The 20,770-nt window shown below is 48.6% G+C and overlaps 1 protein-coding gene across 7 annotated transcripts; it reads right to left on the bottom strand.

The window, feature by feature from the left end:
* Window positions 1-484: 484 nt before the first annotated feature.
* Window positions 485-17,143, bottom strand: ABCC10 (ATP binding cassette subfamily C member 10). Of its 7 annotated transcripts, XM_014876193.2 has the most exons (22): window positions 17,085-17,142; window positions 16,294-16,490; window positions 13,995-15,363; window positions 12,538-12,765; window positions 12,178-12,334; window positions 11,335-11,474; window positions 10,785-10,864; window positions 10,471-10,642; window positions 9,402-9,500; window positions 9,006-9,195; window positions 8,533-8,610; window positions 7,962-8,153; window positions 7,394-7,529; window positions 6,841-7,036; window positions 5,765-6,108; window positions 5,457-5,626; window positions 4,990-5,150; window positions 4,288-4,541; window positions 3,833-3,978; window positions 3,292-3,389; window positions 2,984-3,096; window positions 485-1,005 (listed from the first exon to the last, which is right to left on the bottom strand). In XM_014876193.2, the coding sequence occupies exons 2-22, from the start codon at window positions 16,452-16,454 to the stop codon at window positions 870-872; spliced, it is 4,620 nt and encodes a 1,539-aa protein (XP_014731679.1). In that variant the 5' UTR covers window positions 16,455-16,490; window positions 17,085-17,142; the 3' UTR covers window positions 485-869. The 7 variants fall into 7 exon arrangements, with proteins under 7 accessions (XP_014731679.1, XP_088017520.1, XP_088017517.1 ...); XM_088161394.1 differs by having other exon boundaries at window positions 4,990-5,626; window positions 17,085-17,143; XM_088161391.1 differs by having other exon boundaries at window positions 4,990-5,626; window positions 16,988-17,120.
* Window positions 17,144-20,770: the final 3,627 nt, after the last annotated feature.

Here is a 20,770-nt window from a genome sequence, read left to right as displayed (position 1 = left end):
TGCAAACCCAGATTGTGGCACAGGAATTGTCCTGCCTTATTCTTTGTCTGCAGGAATGGGGATGGCTCCTACCCCTGGGCAGCACACCAAAGGTATGGGCTATCATTGCATTAAGAGTGTTGGGAAGAAGGAGTCCCAGGTGCCTAGGACAAGAGCAAGATCCTAAAACTGAGAGCAGCTTGTGGGTTTGTGCAGCTGGGAGCGGGGCAGGAGTGATAGAGAATTTTCTGTGAAGGAATGGTCTTGAAATAAACTAGCCTTAGAGGCCTTTAACGCAATTGCATTTAGCCCCTTCAGGGGAAGGCCTTCTCCACTGAAAAACAGAGGAAAAGCAGCAAGGTTCCTGGGTGCAGCCTTCTGAGCTTGGAAAAGCCTTCTGGGAATAGTAGGGAGTAGGTAGGGTTGTCTTTGTGCAGAGAGGGCACCATTCTTGTATCTCATAAGGAAATAGGTGTCTGGTGACGAAAAGAGGCAAGAACCTGAATTAACAGCTTCACGAGGATATTTCCACTTTATTTTACATTACATCTCTGAGACTAAGTCTCAAACTAGGAGTTACTGATTCTTCAGTGAGTAGAAAATCCCTCTGTAATCTCAAAGGGAAGCCTTGGCGGGGAGCAGGATCCCACCAACCAGGCTTGCATAGAGCTTGTTTAGAGTTTGCATAACTCTAAACAGCAGGTCTCCCTAGTAAGGGAGAGGCCACAGTACCACGCTCCCATCCCTGAGGACACACAATTGCTGCCTGCAGGCGGGAATAAGCCCCTCCCTCAACTCAGCAGCTCCTGGCTCTGCAGGGACAGGGCTGGTGTCTGAGGTGAGAGTAGAGCCAGCTGGAAAGGCTGCCTGAGCTGAGCCCAGGAGGGAGGTCATTGCTGCCTGCTGTGCAGGAGGTGCTGGAACAAGGAGCCATCTTTCTGGCTTAGGGAGGCAGGTGAATCCAGCTCTGCCACTCTCCCAGCTTGCATCACCAGCACGCGGTCCGAGTCCAGGATGGTGTTCAGCCTGTGGACAACAAATGCCAGGACACACGTGGTGGATGTGAGGACAAGTTCTGGATACTGCTTCCCCTGCTGTTTAGGGTGGCCCAAGACATGCCCAGCACTGGGAGCTGTGGAGGATATCCCTCTGCACTCGAGGTCACAGTGCAGTGCAGCTGCCCAGAGAGCCTCTACTCACTGCTGAAATGCAGCACCTCTCAGGAGAGCACAGTGATGCCTTCCAGTTGCTGGGCATGGCAGGGCACCAGGAGTGCAGAGGGAAGTTCTGTGGGGTTGAAGCTCAGGACGTGCCTGATTCTGGGGTTGCACAAAATGTCTCCATCCCCACAGGGGTTAGTGAGTTGCTTTATTTGCCCCAACATTTCCTCACCTGCCACCTCTCAAGGGCAGCAGAAATTGTGCATCAGCTGTTATTCCCCTACAGCCTGGCATCTTTGCTTATGCTACTACCACCACTGGATCCGCAGTTGCCAGACAGCCAACCACAGGACCCACTGCACATACATGTGCCCAGGTCTGCCCAGACTGCCAGCAGAGTAGCAACCTCTGGCTCTGGATAGAGAAGACAGGACAGCTGGAATGTTTTTGTACAGTCATGCACCATTCCGTGTGAAACTACAGCCCTACAAAGCTGCAAGTCACAAGGAAGACACTGCACAGGATTTGAACAGCTAAAAGGCATCATGGAGTTCAAGACTCTGGTTACACATTCATCTCCAAGAGAGTTCAGGCTGCAGCACTGGAAATGACTTGGAAGAGCAAGAGACAAGTACAGAGTCACTTCTCATCCTGGATTTCACCCAAAGCTGAATGGCATGGAAAAACCATGGATACAAAACAACCCCATCATCACCTTTCTCTCCTTACTGCTCTCCCCCATTGCTCTTCATCCCAATGGAAAAGGGGCTGTGGCCATCTTCAACTCCGTCTTGATGCTTTGCCTTCTGCCACACCTTCCTCTGCTGTTTCTCCTCTTTAATTACTCCCCCATCAAAGGTGGCCTCCCCACACCCAACCCAAACACACATCTCAGCCCACAGTGCCCTTGCACTTCTACTCTATTTATGCCTAACATCCCTAATGTAGGAACCACATTCCCTTCACACCCCTCCTGCCTCCCTCCCACACGATGTATTTAACAAGACCCATTTGATTCACTTGCCAGGCCCAGCCCACCCTGCCTGTCATCCATCACTCCCACTCCTATGCAGCAGGACACCAGCCCCTGCCACCTGCTCATTTGATTTTTATTTTGGTGATAACCTCTGTGCTTTGAAAACACCCTCCATAATTGCATAATCTTCCTCCAAATACTCCTCCACTTGGCAAGAATAAGAGCAGAGAACACCACCTAATGCTGATCCATCCCTTCTCTGCAGTATTCATGTTTTGCTCTCCTCCCTCTGGCTGCAACCATCCACTGATTCTACTCTTAATCTCTCAGATGTGGGGCAATCACTGTTGTCCTGTCCTGCCTGGGCAGTGTCTATCTTGCTGGCATAAGGTGCAGGCTGGGACTAAAACCCAGGATTTTGGAAAACAGAACCATCCAGGATCTGGCTGCAGCCCTTCACTGCCAGCTGTCCTGCACTGCCCTCTACTGAGCCAGGGACACCTGCTCCTCCACATTGCCCCTTTCCATAGCATAATTCTCCATTACTCCTCGCCCTAATTTGGGAGAACCACAAGGAACGATTCACCTGCCCTACCGATCCCAGCAGGCAGTGCCCAGGAAGAGAATTCTGTGATATGACATGGCATTTTGCCCTTTGCTGACACAACTTCTGGGTACATTTTCCCCTTTTCACATCCAGTTGTTCCCAGCACCCAGCAGAAAAGGCAAAAGGCAAGCTCCAGCTTTGGCACTTGAAAAACCTTATCACAGAGACCTCTGTGCTCAGCTTGAGGCCATGGCATGGCATGTGCAGCCACCTCTCCCTGTGAGTGGCAGGCTGACTTCAGGCACAGAGGTTCTTCCATACCTGTGAGCAATCGTCAGAACAGTTTTGTCAGCGAAGCGCTGGCGGATGGTCTGCTGCAGCAGCTGGTCTGTCTTCTGATCCACACTGGCTGTGGCCTCATCGATGCACAGCACCTGCCAGGCACAGACAGTGAAGGGAGCTCCCAAGCATCACAGCAGACCCCACTCCCTGCCTAGAGACAGCCTGAGAAGTTAGCACAGGATATCTCTTCCCATTACACCTCTGATTCTGCAGCACTCTCCTCTGCTGCCCCAGTCAGCCACAGCAGCTCACCCTCCCCCTTGCTCCAATGGAGGCAGTGCACTCACCTTGGCCTGTGTCAGGAGGGCTCTGGCCAGACACACCAGCTGCCTCTGTCCCACAGACAGACTCTTTCCCCTCTCTCCCAGCTTGCTGTCCAGTCCACCTGCAGGAATCAAGATCAGCAGTCACCTGCATCATCTGCACAGGGCCCCAAGCTGCTCCACCAGTCCAAGGTTTTCCCAGTAGCACACAAAATCCCAATTCTGTTCAGGCCCAGGCCTTAGGAACTGAAGCCTTTACACTTAGACACAACACCTGGCACAGTTCCCTTAGAACTAAGGCCTGGCTTATCTCTCAGCTACTCCTCTAACACCCACTGAGACCTGGTCTCACCAGCAAAATTCTGCTACCCAATGCATCACCTGCCAGTCCACTTGCCTCTAAATGTCAGGGAATTCCACTGACCTGTTCCCACACTGATTTTAGCGTGGCCTTGCCTAACCCATTCCCTACTGCATCCACCTCAGCTCCCTGCCTGAGCCAAGGCCTTCTCTCCTCTCACAGAACCCACATTCATCAGCTGCTTCTCACTGGTTTCCAGCTCACCCATCTGAGTAACAGCATCCCACAGGTGGCACTGCTCCAGCACCTCACGGAGCTCAGCATCCGTCCGTTTTCCCTGGGGGTCCAGGTTTTCTCTGATTGAGCCACTGAATAAAAATGGATCCTGCGGGATGATGGCCAGCCTAGATCTGCAAGCAAACAAAAGCTGAGAGCTCATGGGATGGGTTCTGCAGAAAAGCAAAGATCTGCTATTTCTTTTTCATGGGGTGTCTTAGTTTGCTGCAAATCTTAGAGGCACAGAGACATGGGTCACATATTAAACATGGTTTCCTTAGCACAGCTGTCGAGAAACAACAGGGAGACTCGTAAAAAGCTGCCACAATCAGAAAAGAAGGTGCCACGACAGTGAGTCCTTTGCTCCTCACTCTTTAGTCTGGCATCCAGCCACTGACAGCTCTCAGCCACCATCAGCTACCCTTCACTCTGCTCAGTCATACCTCAGCTCCTCCAAGCCCACCAGCTGGCTGTCAACACCATCCAGGAGAATCTGGCCTGATTTCATCTCCACCATACGGAAAAGGGCCAAGAAAAGGGTGGATTTCCCAGATCCTGTGCGACCCACAATCCCCAGCTTCTCTCCGGGGTAAACAGTAAAGCTCACACCATCAAGTGCATTTGGCAAGCCTGCTCTGTATGCCAGGACCACTTGCTGGAACTCCACAAGCCCCTTGCTTGGCCAGTCAGCAGAAACCTAAGAGGGATACACAGGTGAGAAAGGGTATGATAATGAGTGATTGTTATCTTCAGCATCTCCTCCCCACAGTCCAAGCCCCATCCCTCCCTTTAGACGGTAGCTTGGCTTCGGAGCAGAACCAACATACAGCCCAGTCCCACCTCCAGCCCTCCCCTAGGCTTGTTCTTCCATCACAGCTTGTATGTAGCACCCATTCTGCTTCCCTACTCCTTCCTATCACTCCAGCCTTCACCAGTTCCTGCCAGAGATTCACCCTCCCCCAGAGATATACGGGTAAAAGATGAGTGATCAAGGTGGTTTCTGGTTTTCTGATCCTTTTTTGATCCCTTTTCTGATCAAGGGTCCTCCACCCATTCACTGGAACCCTGTGGTCTCCCCAGGGGGCAAGTGCAGGGCAAAGAGCCAAAAGATGGGCCATTACCTGAGAACACATTTGAGCTTTTACCTGGACCAGTTTATCCTGGGGCTCCATGGGGATGTCTGTGGTGTATTCCTCTGTCCGCTCCACACTCACCATCATGATCTCTGTCTGAGTGAAACTGGCAATGAGGCCTGAGAGTAGGTTTGTGACAGACAGGGCATATGAGAGTGACAGGCCCACAAGTCCTGTGAGGACAAAAGCATAAGCAAGAATGTCACTGGCAGGGAAGGAGTTGGCACCTTGGTAGGCAGGCAAAAAAAAAACCAAAGGAAAGTCAGGACTCTGGAGTCTGGGGTCACACTTGAGGTTGCAGATACACAGGAGCAGAGACAGGAACTGAAGCACTACACTGTGGGTGACTTGCTGGGGACAGGAAGAAGGAGCTCTGGATCTTACCCCGGTGTAGGAAAATGTGTAGCTCTTGGCTGGGAGAGGAGAAACCCCTTGGGCACAGCCTAGGAGTGGACACAGATCAATCCCTGGCAGTCTACCTGGATTTCCCAGCTGCTTCTGGTGCTGGATGATAGCAATCCCTGCAATAGCAGTAACCACAGCAACCCCAATCATCTGCAAGCGGATGTCCAGCCACTCCATCACTGTGTTGCTGGCAAAGAGGCAGCGCTGGTTCTGCTCCAGACGCAGCTGATTCTCCAACTCAAACCTGTCAGGCACACAACAGAAGTTTGCACTACTCAAATTCCACTCCTGCTGCCCCCGACCAAGGGCATTCCAGCCACCCTATAACCAGCCCCACAAGAGGAAGGCCTTGGCCTATAAAGCCAAAGCTCTGTCTGCTCACCTCTTTGTTGCCCGCATGGCTCTGATAGTGCTCAGTCCTGAGAGGGTCTCTGAGAAGTGGGTGTAAATGGGAGACAGGGTGACACTGTAGAGGCGCTTGAGCTCCCGGGATGTGAATCGGTAATAGCGCTGAATGAGGAAGTAGACTACAGCCAGAGGGAGCAAGACCAGACCAATCCAAGGGAGGCCATAGGTCATTACCACCAGCATGCCCAAGAGCCCGTAGATGTTGGCTAGGAAGATGTTGAGCACAAATGGCAGGCTGTCATCCACACAGTACATGTCTGAGGAGAAGCGGTTCAGGATCCGGCCTGTTGGTGTGGTGTCAAAGAAGGTGACTGTGGCCTGGCAATAAGGGAACCAGACAGTAAGAGCCAGTCAGCTGTGGTGAGATCCAACCATGGAACAGTGTGCAGGAGAGCAGCACCAAGGGGAGCAGATAAGGCCACAAGGCGGTGGCCACCACAACCCACTTCCTTACCTCAGCCTCCAAAGCCAGCATCCACTAGCAGCCAAACAACTCATGTTGTTTGCATGGTAAAAGGAAGCACTCCTTCTGGCTGACAGCTACTGAGAAAGCAGGCACTCAGACACCATGATGGCCCAACAGCAGCGAGGCAAATCTAGCCTCTAATCCAAACTTCCAATCCTCTAATCCTAACTCTAGCCTGAGGACCCAAGGAAGCCAAAAACATGAAGAAAGTTAACTGACACGTGCCAGCATCAGCCCTAGATCTTGCTTAATGACTCCTTCCAATCTCATCTAAACCTGAACTCACCATCCTGTAAAAGCTACTTTGACTTGGCTAGCCCTCATCTTGGCTATACATCTAAGCTAATGAGTGAATAGATGCAGGTGGGAGCCATAAATCCTCTTTCCATGGAATGAACAGGACCCACTTTGAACCCCAGCTCACTGGCTCCTTGTGCTGGCTGTGGTGCAGCCCTTTTTGAATACAGTCCTACCAGCCAATACCAACAGAAACCTTAATCGATCTCCCACACCCTTACTCCCAGCTATGAGAAGAATGTCAGATTGCAGGAGCCTCAGCCTGCTCTGGACTTTGTGCCCATTACCTTTAGAATCCTTTGGAGCAGTCGGTCATGAATGACAGTAGCAGCACGGAGAGTGCCAAAAGCAAAAAGGAAAGCCCGAATAATGGTGAAGAGGGAGTTGGCCCCTGCAATGCTCCCATAAACTGTCAGGTAGAAACTCACATCCACTGAGCCATTGGGAGGGGCTGGGGTCTTGTCTAGATCTTGAATGGGGAAACTGGAAAAAAGGAGGAAGATTATGAATCTACCAACATCTTCCTGACAGTAAACTCACAGACAGGGCATGAGAACCCAAGAGCATACTCCAGGAGAAATACTCCTGTTACACCCCTTTGGCATGTTGGGACAAATGCTCTGATTACTATGCAGCTAGGGGGTCTCCCATCAGCCCCAGACAGAAGCCTTTTGGGCACATCATCAGGTCAGGGGTTTTGATTCTCTTTGTCAAAGCAGCCATACATGCCCTGAAGTGAAATAATCAATTTATCTATCCCTGCTCTCCAGGATCTTCACAGGAAATGCATTTAAAGACATTTCCAGCTTCCTTTGACACCTCCAGACCATATTCACTTACACAAGCCCAGCAGTGGAGAAGAGAAGCAGCTCTGGGGAAGGCAGGGAAGCTGAGTAGGCCATCACAGAGGTATTTGCTGTCTGGGATATGCTGGAGATCCAGTATGACAGCCACCAATCCGAGATATTTCTGGATGCTACAGAGAAAGACAGACTACGTAATGAGAAATTCTACTTTTGAATCACCAAATATGAAGCAGACAAGCTGAGGGGAAGCTACTGGACAACTTTTGCATAGTGCTGCTGCCCAGTATAGTCTTCCCCCTGTTAGTAGTAGAGCAGGAGCAAGGGAACAGCCTTGAGCTGCAGCAGCGACATAGCGCTGCTACAGATGTACAGTAATGCAAATGCAGCAGCGAGATGCCAGGTACAGTTCCCACATGTGCCTCCTCCCTACTAAAGTAGCTCTTTGAGCTACATTAATTTGGGGAAGAGAAAAGTGGTCTTCCTGCTACAGGGAGAGTGTTTAAAGTCCTGGTGTCTTTTCTTCTGGACTCCATGCAACCAGGGAATTAGACAAGAGGAGAGGAGTGTCTAAAGAGAGGTGTGCTGCTGGGTTACTGCCTCACCTTGCATCAGGAACAGTGAGAAGAGGATTGATATTGCCAAGCAGCTGCCCATTGCCATCCAATAGGCCTTGTACACTGCAAAAGCCACTGCCCCTTCTTTTTTTTCTTCCTCCATGTGGATGAGATTATTGTTTTGGGTTGGTTCTTCTGCCTCTGTCTTTATGGCCTCTTCCTGTCCCTGTTCATTAGGGGCTGTGGGAACGGAAGAAAAGCAAAGGTCAGTGCAGAGTTAAATTCTTCCCGCAGCTGTACCTAACTGTGAACAGAGCAAGTCTAAACTAGGAGGGACACATTTTTTCCCACTTTCAAGACAAGTGCACCAACCCTGGCATTTCTTCATCCAAAACTGGAGTACAAGTGGAACAACAGGTTCAAATACTGCTTCAGACCAATACCCAATGATATGTGGGCTTCCTGTCCTTCTGTGTATACACTACCCACACATCAGCACTGCCACGGCAGAACAAGGTGTTGGGAGTTCTGCTCTAAGGCCAGCAGCCATCAGATACAAGTTCTGTCTGGAAGGTCAGCTGCACTCTCCCAGCTACCCTTTAGTTCATGAGGAACAGACCTTTATCCTTATGCCCCTTGTCTGTATCCTTGAATTTGGGGAAGGCTTCAACAAGCGGCAGGATATCAGCTGGTGTGCCTGCGAAGAGAGACATGCAAATTCTTCAGCATCTGTGAGGAACAGGTGACAACTTTCCACCTTCCCACTGCCTCTTGCTCTGAAATGACCCAGTTTTGTTCTCTCATAACATTCCCTACTATTCTCATAACATTCCCTACTATATACAGCAACTACACCCTTGCAGGCTCTGCTCCATTCAACCTGGTACATCCTTCTGCCTCATCAGCTCCCCACATCTAGGGCTGTCCTGTTTTATCTGTACATCTGCACATTTTCTTCCACCCCATCTTTGCCCACATGCAGTGTTCTCAGTGTCCTCTTTTATCACTGGGTCCCCTACTAGTTAATCTAATTCCCTCGAGCCATTCCAAGACAAAGGCACAAGTGAATGCCTGAGAAAACAGACAGTGTACCTGTCTTAACTATCCTGCCATTGTCCATCAGCAACAAGGCATCAGCCTTCTCCAAAAACTCTGTCCTGTGAGTGCAAAGGACCCTGGTCTTATGTTTGAGAGCTCCGAAAATGCATTTCCGCATAATATGATTGGCTACATCTGCATCGACAGCAGCCAGGGGATCATCAAGGAGGTAAAGTTCTTTCTCCTGGGAGGGGGACAAAAGAAAAAAGGATACAGCTGCTGGCCCTGCTGTAGAGAAAAGTCCAAGTGTCTCCATGTGGCGTCACCTTTAGGCTAGCACAATATGCTTTGAAGACATGCTGCCAGAGCTCACTGTACAGCTGAGTACTTCCAGCCTCTTTATGTTTGACTTGGCATTATCTGCCACACAGTAACTCCTTTGTTATTTACCTGGTAAATTGCTCTGGCAAGGGCTATTCGAGCCTTCTGTCCCCCACTGAGTGTCACACCATTTTCACCCACTTCTGTCTGGTCACCTGCTGGTAAAATCTGAAATATTCAAGAAAATAATTTAGAAAGGGACAGGAAACTTCTGGGGACCCAAAACCACGACACAGGGGCCCCTCTCCAGTCTCTGGCAGTAATTTCTAAGGCTGACACCTTACTAACAACTAACAATGCAACAGTCTATACACTGGTTCTACAGACAACTGGCAAGCTTTATTTATGCAATGAAAATCTTTTACACTCTAGAATAGGGTGGTCACATCTGAACTACGCATTGAGAGCAACTTCTGGTCCAAGGTAATTGCACACAGTGATTTTCAGGCACAAGGGCTGTGCCTGCATCAAAATTACGTCAGGGTCCTTCCAAACAGTGTAGCAGTAAAAACCACCAAATTTCAGTACCTGGAAATAAGTCTCCTCTCGGTTTGGTAGCATAGGTGAATTCTACTAAATCTCAAATAAAAATCTTGCCTTTACAGAATATTCATAGCTCCAGCCAGAACAAACAAGAACTGCTAAAGCTTGGCACTTCAGAAAATCAGGCATCAGCTTATAAACTGGGAGAAGGGTCGATTTCTACCATATATACAGCCAGGTTAACTGGCTAATACTGTCATAAACCTCAAATTTAGAATATATGTCAGGAGCATTGACTTAGCCCTTCCAAATCCCAAAGAAATACCTTCTGATCCCCGCCTCCTATAGCTGCTGATATATTCTGCCTGAAAAACCCAACAGTCATCAGCTCTGCAAGAACAACTCCTTTCCTCAGGATGAAGAGCTTTGGCTCAGCAGCAGAAGAAACCACCCAAAATGCTACAAGAGTGACTTCACACCTTAAAGAAGTATGGGCATGCCAGGAATGGTGTGGGCTTGGTGATCAGAGCAACACTGTGTGATGGGACATTGGAAAAGCAGTCCTGAAAGAATAAAGACTGATCCCAGTGAGGTTCAGGATGGATGTAAAAGCCCACCAAGAAGACTCAGGCAGGTTTACAGTCTAGGCACTCACTTTTAGGTCTTCGGAGAGGGCACAGGCCTCCAGCACCTCCTCGTACAGCCTGGCATCATATTCTCGGCCAAAAAGGATGTTTTCACGGACAGTGGTAAACTGTATCCAAGGCTCCTGTGTGGCCAGACCAAATCCTTGCTCCAGGTCACAAACATACACTCGTCCACCTTGTCTGCAAGCACAACAAAAGTGGGTATAAAGGGCAACAAAGAAAATCTGCTGGCAGATCAAAATTACCTACAAGTTGCACTGGACAGTTTTCATCTGCCATGGCATGGAGGGACCAGGCAGGGAAAAGTCTTTAGACTACTTACTTAATGAGTTCTCCAGTGATGGCTGCAAGCAGAGAGCTTTTGCCAGAGCCAACCTTCCCAACAACCCCCAGGAGCATTCCCTGCAAAGAGAAATGAAAAGAAGCAACCTGATATGCTAATACAGAGTAGCTTGTCCAGATTTCTTGAGCCACACGTAGCCTGTAAGGAAGCTGACTGCTAGGACCATCTCACACATCCAGCAGTGCAGCTGGGTACAGTTGTCAGGTAAACCAGACTCCTGATATGACAGGACACAGATTTGCAAGGACTGTTAACACTAGAGCCCTGCTCTGTTCCCTATCCTGTAGTCTCCTGCAGCAATAGTAGAAATCAGAGAGAACTAGTTCATCTGTCAGTAAGCCGTGGATGTTCTCTGGCACTTTTCAGCTCTGAGATATAATATGCATCCTGTGCCTCTTGACTAAGAAAAGATTTTGATGCACAGCTCCTAAATGGAGGAGAACATGCCACATCTGCTCCATTATTTCTAGTTTCCAGTATTTTTTGTCTAGTGCCATTTTTCTGTGCTACCTCCCATGTCCTTGCTCACCTTTCTCACTGACAGGTTCTCAATGTGCAGTTGCAGTATGCCTGTGGATGAGGGCTGCCCGGTGCTTTCCTCCTCAACTGGCACCCAAGAGAAGGCTGCACATTGCATCTCCATGGCAGTAGCAGTATTTGAAGGGCTATCTACAAGTGAAAAGCAGAACAGCAAAGCACTGCTATGAGAAAACCAGAAAATTAAAGGCCCCTGGCATCACAAATACCATCAGCTTTGTTCCCAAATGCAGAGCCCATGGATGAGGCACTGCATGATGCCCCTGACCCAGCCACAGAATGAGATTCTTGCCTACTGACTTGCCCTTAAACTTATACATCCCTTCTTCCAACCTGCCTGTCTCCAGCTCATACCAGACGCACATGGCTGTCAGGGAGACGCTGTAAGGATATAACCTGCTTTTATTATTGCTGAAGGTAAAAGAAAGGCAGGGAGCTGGCCAAAGGCAGTGAAAGAAGGAAAGGGAGCTCATATAGCTCAGGAGAGGGGCAGCCACTCAAGCCTTTCTGCAAGTTGAAGCCAAGTTTCTTCAGTGTCAGAAGAGCTTTGGTCAAAGGACAGAGCTGCTTGTTCTACTGGGACACTAATGGCTCTGTGGGGACAAGCGGTGGATTATGGTTGGTAAAGTGTAATGTTATAGTCTTGTCTCCTGCTTTCCAAAGAAATTAAGAGAAGTTAAGTGTATCCCCTCTACCTCTACCCAAACTGAGCATCTTGAATAACAGGGTGATAGCCAGCTGCCCTCCAGTACTGCCCCCGGCCTCGCACCTCAGCTCTCTGCTCTGAATGTCTGCTGACCAGAGTCTCAGGCCTGGCAGGTTGCTTAACCATTACCTAGGGCATAATAAGCTTCCAGGTCCTGGTCCATGAGTTCAAAGAATTGCTGGATTCGATCCAGGGAAACTTTGGCCTCCAAGATCCCATTCAACACCCATGGGAAGCCATTGAGGGGTAGAATAAGCATCCCAATAAGGGCCAATGCTGTGAACACCTGCATGGGTAAGCAAACAGCCATGAGTTGGAGCCAGTACCTCTCTTGTGTCCTCCAAACAGCTTCACCAGTGAGTGCCTGAAGAGCTGTGGGGAGGCATGGGCTGGGTTTATTTCACAGAGAAGCTGTCTCAGGACTGCAGTTCCACTGCAGACCGTGTTCTGCACAGGACACATTTGGAGCTCTCCCTACTACCTACTCACCTTTGTGGCAGTGAGCTGGTTGCCCAACAGGACATAGGTGATGAAGATGGCAATGGAGACAACAACAGGCACTGCTGCCCACATGTACACGCACAAAGCATCCAGGTAACTGACAGCCCGGACCTTCTGCAGCTCTTTAGCTCGGCAGGCATTTATCCTGGTGCTGAAGTGCTTCTCCCAGGCATAAAACTTAATCACACGAATGCCACATAGGAACTCTGTCATTAGCTGCAGACAACGAAGAAAGGAAAATCAAGCAAACAGTGCCCAGGCAGCCTGGGCTGTGCCAGGGTGGGCAGTTGTCTCCTGCTAAGGGTCAGGCTAGAGATGTTAGGAACCATTGCTAACAAAGACAAGTAACAACTACTGGAAACTTTGTGCCCATCCATCCCACCAGCTTCTTCAGCCACCTATGCTGTGTCCAACTCAGGAAAAGACAAAATATTACACTACTTCCAAGTGAAAGATGAACAACACAGGTGAAGGGATGTGTGGAATTGATAGCTGCAGCCTGGACACTATTTGCTTGTATTGACCTGACAGTGCCTTGAGATAACATCTGACTCTCAGGCCTGGCCCTGCCCTAGAAACAACTAGTCTGTATCCAGAGCCTGGCAGGTCCATTTCCAGAACTCTGGTGTCCCTGCAGGATGCAGTTCCCTCATTTCTGCTCTCAGGTCAGCAGATGTAGAGCAAGCTGACTATGCCTCTGCCCAACATTAAAGAAAACTAACAAGAGAGACTTTATTCAGCAAACCAGTCTTACAATGGTTGTAGAAAGTTCGGCATAATCAGATCCAACTCTGGCAGATGCACCTTCTGTTGGGAAAATCAGTATTTTTAAAGCTGCCAACAGTTCTGACAGAGAGTTGACCTATGTTTCATGCTTCCAAAGCATGAGTGAAAATGCTGTCCTCTCAAATTAGAGATACAATGCTAAAAGGTTGGAATCAAATGTCTGGCATGTGGTGAGATGGCACTGCAAATATGGGAAAAACAGTGGAAAAGATAACTGAGTGTGCCAAGCCTGGAGCCATATAAAATTACATCCATGATCATTGCCTTTGTCCAGACTTCAAGCCACTTTAGCATTGATGGCATCAACTGGAGCAATAGGATAGATGCATATCTAGAGGAAGCCATTGGAAGTCTTACCTTAACTACTACACACAGAAAAGAAACTTGCAAAGGAACTAAAATAGCCCAGGGGACAAGACAAGCCTTAAAGGTTCATGATCTTATGGGTGGTGGTGAAACTACATTACCCTGGAACACTTTTGACTCTGTGTGTGTGTGTGCACGAGTGCTCGTGCGTGTGCGTGTACCCCTTCCAGCATTTTTCTCAACAGCTGCAATTTAATTAATCTGCCTTGGATCATGACTAGTGGCCAAGAAGCCAACATTCTGGGACAAACAGGGCAAAAATACAGACCCAGAGAGATACCACTGCCCCTCACCTTGACTCGTGTGTCCTTGTGTTTCAGCATCTTCTCATTGTGTGCCAGGATGCGGTTAGCTATGATCTTGTTGATGGGCACGAGCAGCAGTGCCAGGGCCATGCCCCCCAGAAAGGCTATCCCCACTTGCTGGTAGAGGAGGTACAGGGCAATGGCAAGCTGGACAGGCAGGCTCCACAGCTCATGGAAGCTGCGGCAGAAGTTGACCAACCTATTGGTGTCGGTGCTCATGAAGTTGACGATTTCCCCCACGGTGAAGCGGGCAAGGCTGGTGCTGCTGACACGCAGAGCCTTGCGGTAGATGGCGGAGATGACGGCAGCCCGCACCATCAGCGCCATCTTGTTCGTCTCGTAGCTGAACTGGTTCCGCAAGAGAGCGCCCAGGAAAGAGCCAGCAAAGAGCCCAAGGGCATACAGAACCCCGTGGCTCAGGGGCTCCTGCCGTGACTCCATGAAGTTCACAAGCAAGTTCAGAAGCAGAGGACCTGAAAAATCCAGCAGACTGCCAGCCAGCTTGAGAAGCCCAAGGGTGTAGAAACGAAGCCCAAAGGCCGCATGCAGGACTGACATGAGGCGCACAGCTTCCTGGGCATGGTGTGGGCTATCTGGAGCATCACTGCTCCCATCAGCTCCAGCAATGATTGGGCTGGTAAGAGACACTGTCTCCTCCTCTGCTTGGTGAAGAGCTGCCTTCTTCTGCCAGCAAGAGTAGAAGCGGTCACAAACCCTGGCAGCCTGGAGCCGGCGAGGAAGCACGTAGACATCCTGTGGCTGGTTCAGCTTCTGCTGGTAGCCACGCTTCATAAGGGGGTTCATCCAGGTGTAAAAGAAGCGTGAGAGCCAGCTCTCACCATCTTCTGCCACTCTCTGCTGGCCAGGCACTGGGATCCCTAGCCCTGAGATGGGCTGGTCTTGTTGCCAAGAGCGATTGATGGAGAGGAAGTCTTGCCTGGCAGCAGTGGGGAAGAGGTAGCTGACCACATAGGCAAGCAGACAGACCAGCTGCAGACAGAGAATGGCAAACCTGGAGGAGACCCCGGGGTGGGCAGGGGACCAAGCTGTCCCACTCTGGCAGTACCACAGCAGTGTGATGATGAAGGAAGGCAGGGGTAAGAGAGTGAGGAGAGCCAGGGCTGCAGGGCCCCTGGTGAAGCCGTGAATCGACCTGCAGAGCATGAGAAGAGCAAAGCCATGCACCAGCCATGTCAGGGCAGCAGTGCCATTGGCCAGCACTTCCAGGTACACAGGGCCCAGCTCCTGCTGGGAAATGGTGGCTGGGATGGTATCAGCAAAGAATAGGCCAGCAAGTACAAAGGAGGTAGCGATTCTCCACCCCCAGCTTGGCCTGCAAGGTACACCGGAGCCAGACCTTAGGGAGGAGGAAAGAGCAGTGAAATAAATTACAGTTGAAATTCCACTACCTCTCGGTCAGTATTGTCCTTTCTTCCTCTCCTCTTCCCCATGTTTATACATCCACTCCTACTTAACTTTCTGGATACATCTCCCTAGATCTGTAACTTTTTCTGATTACAAGGCATTGCTAAACTACATCAGGTCAATATAGCCCACTCTTTGGTCAATACCAGAGATTTAGATGCTACCAAAGAAAAGCATTTCTTTACAGAAATTTATTTGCAAACTATGATACTTTGTGGTCAAATTAGACTCCAATCCTTGAGGATTAACAGCAAAAAAAAGTACATTTAACCTCTTTAACACAAATTTTGGATTACAAAATTCTCTGTGTCACATCTCTGATCCTTGATTTCCTTGTCTGTGGGATATTTTTTCTAGAAACATTATTTTTATCACTGTAGTTTCAGTGACGCTGCACTTGTAAAGACTATCATCTATTGCCCATCAAAAGATTTCATTATCACTGGATTCTTTGTGGCCTTTCAGTATCAGTGAATGTTGTCATGTTTGCAAATTTCAGAAGAGGGTAAACAGAAAAACAATTTTTCACTTCTCTGAACTCCTTATTGCCTTATATACATCTTCTATGCCACCCTGGATTTATATTCTCTCCCAGAATACTCCCAGTTTTCCCCAGTCCTCATTCACTGAAAAAGTTTTTAATTACTTTCTGTGATTTTATGCCCTTAACCCCCTCTATTTTTTCTGGATTCCTTTCTGTACACTGAATTAAGACGGATGCTGACAAATATAATGGCATTATAATATTGCGTCCTTCCCTAATTACATATTCAGCACATTACAGAGAGATACAATTTCCAGCCTTGCCACCCACCTCCAGTCCTGCATAATAATCAAGAGCCAGACAAGTCAGTTGTCATACCTCGGAGTGCCAATGAAGCAGGCACTGACCACTGCAAGTATCGCATGAGGAATCACATTTAATGTCAGCTGGTTAAAGCAATGGCCAATGCTGCCACGAACCCACACGGGGAGTGGATCTTCTGGGCTGGTTCCACACAAACTAGCCAGGATGTTCTCCATCCTTTGCTGGTAATTCAGTGTGAGAGACAGGATGTCCTAGCGTAAAGAAAAAGCAGCATGAGGTACAAAACGTAAGAACTACAGTCCCAGTCCAAGACAGAGTGATGACTAATTAACATAGAGCTAGAAGCAAGTTCCTGGATCATAGTCCAAGCCCGGCTATTGTTCTCTCACTATCACATAATTTGCTTCATAAAACGATCAAACTCCAGCTTAAAATAAATTATGTTGCTTATTCTCTTAAGTCACCTCGGGACTGCAATGCCCTGTGAATTTGAAGCTTTCTTATTTCCAGCTTGAATTTTTTTTCCCCCACGGCGAGTTTATCCTCTGTAAGTAGAATAAAGAAGTCTTTTCTTTTCTATGGATCGGTATGAAAAATATTTTGAGCTGCTTAAGCAATAACCTATTCATTGTATCTCCATGCTCACAACGCTTCCCACCGCGGTACTCCTTAAGGCAGCGTGTCACATGGAACACCCCCCAGAGGGCAGGGGAGGATGCCGGCGCCCATCCGGGGAAGCAGGCGGTACCTCTAAAGCTACACGGGCGAACCAGCCCCCTCTGCGTGCCCGGCGGACCGAAGCACAGCTGGGAAGGCCTCGGCTTTATAAGGATTTCTGTTCTCACCAGCCCGTCCCATCTCCAGCCCGGGGCCGGCTGAGCGCCACGGGCCGGGCGCCGAGCCGAGCTGGGCACACAGGCGGGGGCACTGCAGCACGGCGGCCGCGACCCCGGCACGGCGGCCCCGGCGCTGTGCCCGGGCTCCTCCCCTTCGGGCCGGGGGCGGGCGCTGTGGCCGCCGCGTTCCCGGAGCCGGGCTGGTCTCCCCGGGTGTCCCCGCCGCCCCCCGGCCCGGTACCTCGGCTCCCCGCGGCGCGGGCCCGCGCGCCCCCGGCGGCCCGGAGGACGCGGCGCAGCCCCGGCAGCGGCGGGGCCCGAGCGGGATCCCGGCCCGAGCCACACACCGAGCCGAGAGGCGAGAGCCGGGCAATGCAGCACGCACAGCCCGCTCAGGCTTCTGCCTTCCGGTTAAAACGTACAGATTACCCAAACTAAAAACCAGGCTCCAGCCGTGAACAAGGGTGATTTTCCCCCAAATTCCTCTGGTTCTGTCCTGGTGATCTTATCCCTCCCTTCCTTCTCCTATGACTTTGGCTCACAGCACCAGATGCACGTTATAGACTTGCAGCGTCCCGTGTCAACCAGCACAGGAATATTTATGAATGATCGTGTTTTGCAAGCATCAGCAGGTATAGCCCAGGTGGTGTTTACAGGTAAAAATGTACTTTTACAGGCACAGCGTTCTTTGCTTGTAGACAGTACTACAAGATGAAAATGACATTACTAAAAGAGTACCTTGCCGATAACACATCAGTCTATGCACAGTGGCAGAGGTCTGGCACAGTGAGAGACTGTGATTTTAACCGGACGCAACCATCTGGATAACACAGGGTAAACGAATCCTCTGTTTCACCTGTGTTGTGTTCAGTGACTGTCTGGAACACATATGCAAGCAGCACTCCCAATTGTGATACTCATTCTTTACTATAGGAGTATGTTGCATTGGGGTGGGGGAAGTAAATGCACAACTTTCCAGACGAGAGAAAGCAAACGGAGAGGACATCCAGCTCTGGACTCTTATATAGTAACAGGAGAGTGCTGTAAATGTCACCACTATACCTAGCAATTTTAGCTGCTACTGATGATTTTTATAGCTGATTATGCGAATGTTTCAACTGTCCCCAAAGCCTCCCTCATCACTCTATTGCCAGGGAAAATAAGCATATCCCTGTAAATAACACATCACCGGTAGAAAACTTACTTTCAACATGCAGCTCACCAGAGATACAAAAAGCATTTTGATCTTGGAGGTGTTACCAGGGCAGTGCTGAGGAAGGAAAGTATCAGTGACATTCCAGAGAAAACAGCAATCTGGCTAAGTGTGGAACAGCAGAGATAAGAGCAAGAGCTCAGTGGCCACACTACTCTCTAACCATAGTTTCCTTGAAAGGAGCAGGAGAGTGCATTTTCTCTGCAAGTCTCCCTCTCTCTCCCCCTTCCCTCCTTGTTTAATCATCTTTTCTCACATGCCTGAAAGCAATCTTTGTGTGTCAGAGTTTGCAAGGTTGCCTTTACATGATCAGGCTACTGTATTTGTAGCTGTACACTGTACACTGTATTTGGCCAGCCTGCTCTTTTTCCCTACAGGTCACCCAAAGGTTTCTAGACTAAACTTCCTGAAGAGGCCTTGAGAGTAAGTTTTATGGTCTCTCTCCTCAGGGAAGCTTCCCTTCAAAGAAAATGCTGTGAAAGCAGAAAACTCTCAAAACAGCACATAGGGGTTGTGTGAGGTTGAAACACTGAATTGCACACAAGTGAAGCTGATTTCACATTTCATATTTCATGGCTCTGATGTCTTATTTATTTCCAAATGAAAACAAACAAACAAACCCAAACAACTTTAAAATGTCCAAAACCAATCGAATAGCCCCAAAATACCCACAACCCCAACCAAACAAGTACTTTCTGTGTCTTGATAAGATACCAGAGAAGTTCTTGGATATCAACAAAGGACAACCTTTCTCCCCTGAACTAATCACTCTCAGAGCTTTTCCATTCAGCCACACTGTATTTAGCATTCTCTTGTTTCATGTGCTGCATCCTGCTTGCTCATCTCTCCTAACCTCTTCAGGTTCAAAAACCCTGAACTTTATCACTTCACCTGAAAGATGGCCACAGATTCCCTTTTGGTCCAGACAGCATTGCCTACACACATAGGAAAACTAACACAAAGTGTATTAAAAAAGGAACGCCAGAAAAATACCAATCCACCCTAACTGATCTGAAATCACTTTGCCTATTCTGCATAACTGCATTTTAAGAGCATCACAGCAAGAATTTAGAGTAGACATTCTTCCTTTTCCTGCTTCCTTTTGGCTACTTCCCCTGCTCCTGAATATTGCTGCCTATGCCATTTACTGCTATGTATTTGACTGATTTAAGATGTGCAGCACATCGAGTACAGGCTGGTGGCTATATTGCTTACAAAGTACCTTACACACTATAAATAATAATACACCTGGCAATTATAAAAAAACCCAGAGCATTCAAAATTGAAAAAAACCATCACCATTAGGTTTAATTTAATCCACCTCTACAGGTCATGCAGGCCAGATTTTATTCACTATTATCCAGAGTTTGTTAATGCTCTAGATTGATAAATCCCCAGTGAGGAAGCACTATCTGGCAAAGGGAGACTGCCCCCCCTTTCTCTGATGTGTTTGTTTTGTAACACATTACTTAATACCAATCCCAGGACTCAGGGAGTCAGTGTAGGCTGCATGCCCATTCCACTTCCCAGCTATAAGTAAATATTGAGCTGAAACAGAAGCCAGCCTAGACAGGCCTTAAATTCAGAATTATCAACCTTGTAATTATAGATGTAAAATCTCTGAAAGCAATTGTCTATTTGGATGCATTTTCTGTGCTCCCAGCCAGGACTCTGCTATCAGCTGAACCATCCTCAAATTCCATGATGACACAGCCAAGGAAGGTTTGATTACTTGGCTCAGTCCAAAATTTTTCATGAACAGGCTGCTTTGCCTGGACCTGAAGGCACAAGATAGATATTGTGCCCTGTTTTCCAGGGAAGAAAATAATGCCAAGTTCAGGAGACAGAGGAGTATCTTCTGCATCTCCTCATGAGAACAGCAATTCTGTTATAGAAACACAGAAACTATCTTTGTTGTTACTCATAGCCTAGCCATTCAACATTAGATGGTTGTCTCATGCCCCTGGATCTAGTCTTGACTCAGACAAGAAGGTAAAAAATTATAATTAAGGTATTACGTTTTTCTCTCTTACTGGTCTGCTTCTTAACCTAATGGCCCAACCTGAATTAACTTCAATTCTAATTTCTGTTTACTTGTTTATACAAAGCTACTCCTAACTTTTCTATTCTGTTGTTTCTGAATGTCATTTGCTCCCCTTTCTTATTTGGGACCTAATGAGAATTCAGAGACACCTTATTACCTCAGCATTGCCCTCAGCACCCAATTAGCTAAAACCTCTCCAAGCAGCAGCTAATTGCAAGTTCAAATATGAGCCTTGGAATTCCAAAGAGGAGTTTAGGAGCTGAATTTCTAGCAGAAGAGACTGACTGGCACCTCTGTCATCCACTGAGAGTCTAGAGCACCAATTGCAGGGATGTAACAAAAACTGCAAAGCAGGTAAGGACCTTGCCTGACTTTTTTAATCCCTGAGACAAACTGTAGTGCTTCCTCGTCCAAAGATGTGAAAACTCTCAATTTGCT

Source organism: Sturnus vulgaris, chromosome 3, assembly GCF_052056855.1.
Source record: "Sturnus vulgaris isolate bStuVul1 chromosome 3, bStuVul1.hap1, whole genome shotgun sequence".
Classification (NCBI taxonomy): domain Eukaryota; kingdom Metazoa; phylum Chordata; class Aves; order Passeriformes; family Sturnidae; genus Sturnus; species Sturnus vulgaris.
This window is presented reverse-complemented; position numbering and strand designations above follow the sequence as displayed.

Bases quoted from the DNA above. Each gene is read 5' to 3' on its own strand.
- ABCC10 (XM_088161394.1), bottom strand. From the start codon at position 16,454: ATGGAGAACATCCTGGCTAGTTTGTGTGGAACCAGCCCAGAAGATCCA. The intron at 10,643-10,784 runs GTAAGTAGTCTA...TTGTGCTTGCAG, and splicing joins ATCACTGGAGAACTCATTAA to ACAAGGTGGACGAGTGTATG. The intron at 3,097-3,291 runs GTGAGTGCACTG...TGTGCCTGGCAG, and splicing joins CCCTCCTGACACAGGCCAAG to GTGCTGTGCATCGATGAGGC.